At 44.2% G+C, this 5,025-nt stretch overlaps 1 protein-coding gene across 1 annotated transcript; it reads left to right on the forward strand.

Annotated features, from left to right (window-relative positions):
* The first annotated feature begins 1,011 nt into the window (after positions 1 to 1,011).
* LOC127454412 (transcription factor SOX-4-like) lies at positions 1,012 to 2,847 on the forward strand. Its single transcript, XM_051721599.1, has one exon. It carries the CDS (start codon positions 1,428 to 1,430, stop codon positions 2,499 to 2,501), a length of 1,074 nt encoding a protein of 357 aa, XP_051577559.1. The 5' UTR covers positions 1,012 to 1,427; the 3' UTR covers positions 2,502 to 2,847.
* The last annotated feature ends 2,178 nt before the right edge of the window (positions 2,848 to 5,025 follow it).

A 5,025-nucleotide genomic window follows, 5' to 3' on the forward strand; every position in this document is an offset into this window, starting at 1 on the left:
TGTAATTCTTTGGCAAATATACAGTCTGTTGCATTAAAACTGTTCTACTGAAAACAATCCGCGTCCCTTGGCTCCACTCTGCCATCTAGCGTCAAACAAATTTAGCGCGTTTCCCCAAAGATAGAGATTTGGACCACTGCCCGGACTCTTGTCGGGGTAAATAACAACTGTGCAAACCGAACGTGTTAATATCCTAACAGACGTGTTTATGTCTACAGACCTCTAGCCCTTCTCCAAACATGCACCAGTCTCCAATGCAACACAATTGGTGCATGGGAAAGGGGGGGGGGTGCAAACTTATTCCAGCGCATTCAGCTTGTTAAATCCTGTTGATAAGCAGACAGTGCGTAGAGTGTGTTGCTTAGCATTAACTTTGAATGTGAATACTGCTACTCTTGGCTTTTCTGTTTAGGGGCGTAAGGCGTGCGCGCTGTTACAAAGGACCGCCTGCTTTCGGAGGCTCCGCCCTCTTCCTGTTCATCCAGAATATTAATGAGCATAAACTCGAGACAGGACTCAGTTACACTGCGAGCTGAGCTTTAGAAAAGAGTGATAAACGGCTGGTGTTGATGGACAACGGCAATACCACACATAGAAGTCAATGTAATTATTGGCACGAATTTATCAGTTTTATTTTGTGTTGGTTTTATAAATAGGACCTTGACAGAAAACGTACCTAGCCTCGAAACAGACTGTGTTTTTATTTGTAAGCATTAGACCCAGGTCTACTAGCAAAACATGAAAAATAAACACACACACACACACACACACACACACACACACACACACACACACACACACACACACACGTGTGCCTTTAAAACTAAGTTTGTCGTGTTATACTGGAATGAGGTCAGAGCCAAAGCTCCTCATTGAACGCGCTGATTATTATTAGATTCCTTTTTCAGCCAATGAGAAGCGAGTGGGCGTGTTTTTGGCGGAGGGAAGGCTAGAGACAGCCGCTCATTGGCTGGGCGCCGTCGCTATTCTACCTTTGGAAACGGATAAAGCTGCACGAGGCAGTATAGAAGTCTGTTGAAACTTAGACTCCAAACAAGAGACGAATCCTTGTGCTCCTTTACATCCTGGTTTTCCCGCATGGTTTTTCACGGGGGAAGGATATGCAGAAGGAGTGCGATATCTTTAGAAACTTGAACAGAGCTTTGCTGCACCGCAGCGCACACAAACACTGATCCCTCGCATATACAAACTTTCAACCGCTCATCGACTGTTATTCGACAACATTATTACTGGATGCGCGGACACTGTGGAAATCAGCTCATTGAACTGTATGAAAAAGCCCCGAAACAGAACTTTCACGCAAAGCCACTGCACTAAAAACGGCTGAGAGCGGGTTTTCCGTGGTTTGGCAGCCGGAACGGCTCTCCTCGGGACAACTGATATCACACTGACGGACTGTTGTAGCAATGGTCCAGAAAACGAGCAGCACGGAGAATCCCGAAGCAGTGGAGCTGGACTTGGCTTCTTCCACGGCATCCGGGGGTGACAAGCTTGACCCGGGCTGGTGCAAAACCCCCAGCGGTCACATCAAGAGACCGATGAACGCCTTTATGGTGTGGTCGCAAATCGAAAGGCGTAAAATTATGGAGCAGTCGCCGGACATGCACAACGCGGAGATCTCCAAGAGACTCGGCAAGCGCTGGAAGCTCCTGAAAGACAGCGACAAGATCCCCTTCATCCGAGAGGCGGAGCGGCTCAGACTCAAGCACATGGCCGACTACCCCGACTACAAGTACCGGCCGAGGAAAAAGGTCAAGTCGAGCGGCTCCAAGCCGAGCGAGAAGGGAGAGAAGATCGGCTACGCGAGTGCCGGTGTGTCAAAACCGTCTGCAAAGAAGAGCGGAAGCCCCAGAGCAACGAGCAAGCCGCACAAAATAGTTATGGGGAGCGCAAAGACAACATTTCCCGAGCAGGGACCCGCCGATCACCACTCTCTGTACAAATCCAAGTCGGGCTCAGCCTCCAAGCAAATACCTGACAAGAAGACGAAGCGGGTTTACATTTTCGGAGGCAGCAGCAGCACAAGCGCGTCTTCAGCAGCTGTACCCGCCAGTCCGACCCTGAGCAGCTCCGCCGAGTCCAGCGACCCGCTGAGCCTGTACGAGGACGGCGCGACGAGCGGGAAAGAGGGCTCTGACTCCCCCAGCAGCTCGTCCTCCAGGTACACCAGCATGCGGGCTTCCTCGCCCACCCCGTCCGCCTCGCACTCGTCCTCCTCGTCCCAGTTCTCCTCCTCGTCAGACGAGGAACTCGACGACGACATGCTGGACGTCAATCCGAGCCCGGGTTTTGACAGCATGTCTCTGGGAAGCATCGGCTCCTCGGTGCTGGACAGAGACTTTGACATGCATTTCGAATCCGGGGCGTCTCATTTCGAGTTCCCCGACTACTGCACCCCTGAGGTGAGTGAAATGATTTCAGGGGACTGGTTAGAGTCGACCATTTCTAACTTGGTGTTCACGGCTCACGTGCTGAACTAGACAGAAAAGTTAGGCGTGAGGATGGAAGAATCTTTGAACAAAAAGGGATTGCAGACGAGCATGTTTGTAAAGTAAGCCACCATGTGAGGGGTCCCGCCCGAAGCGCTGATAAACAAAAGCGGTAAACGCTGACAGGATGGAAAAGTGTCGCGAGAGGACTGAAGTCTTTTCCCCGCGCTTGGCACGAGGACGGAATTCACGAGGAGTGACTGAGATCCTACTGAGAAAATATGAAAACACGATCTGAACTGGAAAACTGTGATTGATTTGCACGTAAATCGAAGGCGGGCTTATGTCCGTTTTAATCATTTTTACTTAAAAAAAAAAAAAAAAAAAAAAAATGAAATATGGGCTGTTTTTAATCATGTCGGATTTATTAAGCAAGGTGGGTTGGCAAAAGACAACTTTTTTATATATATATATAAAAAGAAAACGAAAAAAGAAACGCATGTTACCTGTCCTCTCTTGTGTTGAGATATCTGTAAGAACTAGCGTTAGCATTATTTAAATGGGTAGATGGCGCCAAGTTTGATTTCCTACTCGCGGGGAAAAATCACCAGCTGTTTTCATTCTTAACTTCAGGATTCAAATACAAAATCAAATCTGTGCTGAACTTTATATACTCTCTTCTATTCAGGACCAAAAACTCTTAAGTTGTTTTCCGGAAGTATTGAGACATAGTGTTGATTTGTCATCGTTGTTTCCTTTCCTGTGTTCTTCAGATGCCATTTTCCTATGGATGTATTTATATACTGGCCAAACAGTGTGTCTTCTTTTTATGTTCTCGTAAGTACACTCGCATCTGTCTGTCTCCTTCTCCGAAGAAGGGCTAGAGTTTTAACCTTTTGGGGGTTTTTTTATATTTAAATGTAGACTTTTGACACTTAAAGAGAGGAAACGTTTGATTATTTTCTCAGTGTATTTTTGTACAAATATATATATATATAAAAAAAAGGGGGTTGGGGGGGGGGGGGGGGGGGTCGATCGGTGTGAATCGCTGTTTTTGGATTTCCTTATATATATTAAAAAAAAAAAAACAACAGTAACAACAACAATAATAAAAAAAATTTTTTTTAAAAAAAGCAGGTGGGTCTCTGAATCGACCTCCTGTTTCATGTTTACAGTTTCAATCTGCAGGCGTCTTAAAGACACACAAACACACTCCAAAACCCAGTTCAAGCCAACATGTGCTTCGTTTCTACATTTCCTCTGATCGTGCCGAATTAACCAGATTGTAGCTTTAAAACGATCGATTTTCTTAACGATTTTTTAAATCGAGAAACCACTGGATGGAAAAGTCGTTACACTTATTCAAATGGTCGAGTTGAGTTTCGCGACGGTTCTGTACTGCGTTCCTCATTGTATTTGAATATTTAATCTTTTCTACTTGTCAGATAAGTATAGCTAATTGTTTTAGTATCTTCAGGCATGGTGAATAGATTTGTATTTCCGATTCAGGTTTATACTAGCTGTTGTGTTAAAAAAATAAAATAAAAAAAGGAAAAAAAGAGAGAGAAAAGAAAAAAAGAAAAAAAAAATCTTTGTACAGCTGTATCATAGGCAAAAAAGATTGTGTGTTTATGTATGTTGTTGCGCTTTATCTCGACAGGCACTAGAACAGCTACCTTTTATACATCCTTGCTTACCCTACTTAATTTCAAGATGGCTGTTAAGGATTTTTATATATATACAGTTGAAATATATTAACTTTATTTTCATCCATTCTGTGCAATATGCTGTGTAGAAATATTGTTTTTGTCTAATCATGCCATAACACATTTTTGAGAGGAAGTCTCATGCCAGCTTATTGTGTCAAGTCACTGCCTGTCAGATTGTTCATATACTCCTGTACAGAACTTTTTTCATAAAGGAAATAAACTCAGCTGGAACTGAACCCTAAACACTGCTCTGTTGACTCACTCTCTCATTTGCATAAGTGGGCGTGTCACTCTGTGCTCCAGATAAACCATCTGCCTTGTCTGTTTGGACTTGCAAAACACATTACATATCTCAACGTTTTTTGTTTTGTTTTGTTTTTACGCTCACTCAGAAGGGCCAACAATGTTACATAAGTGCCTTTTGTTTCTGATCAAGTTCATAAATGTTTATGGGTCGTGCATGTGCCAGAAAACTCGTGTTCAAATACTCCCTGAATCAGAATTCACACAAACACATCTCCGCAGAATGCACTGAAAGGTGGTACATGTGGCTTCATGCACTCAGTGACTGGATGTCTGGCAGACTGCATCTCCCCTCCCCCTTCTCCATACACCGTCTGGGCTCTTAAAGAGGGGGATGGGCTGCCAGGGCCCTCCAGCTCCAAAGACAACCCAGACTGCCATTATATTCCCCCTGTAATATATGACATAGTGGTTCCACTTTATACTAGGTGTCTTTAACTACTATATATTAGCATGAAAATATATACAGTGCAATGCATTTATTGTGTAAGTACATGTTATACTGAAAAATTCTCACAAGATTCACATTTGCTGCTACTGAGGTTGAGATATGGGTGTTTAGG

The sequence above is a fragment of the Myxocyprinus asiaticus genome, chromosome 16, assembly GCF_019703515.2.
Source record: "Myxocyprinus asiaticus isolate MX2 ecotype Aquarium Trade chromosome 16, UBuf_Myxa_2, whole genome shotgun sequence".
Taxonomy (NCBI): Eukaryota; Metazoa; Chordata; class Actinopteri; order Cypriniformes; family Catostomidae; genus Myxocyprinus; species Myxocyprinus asiaticus.

What these genes read in the sequence shown, in the direction of transcription:
- LOC127454412 (XM_051721599.1), top strand. Translation starts at nt 1,428, where the DNA reads ATGGTCCAGAAAACGAGCAGCACGGAGAATCCCGAAGCAGTGGAGCTG.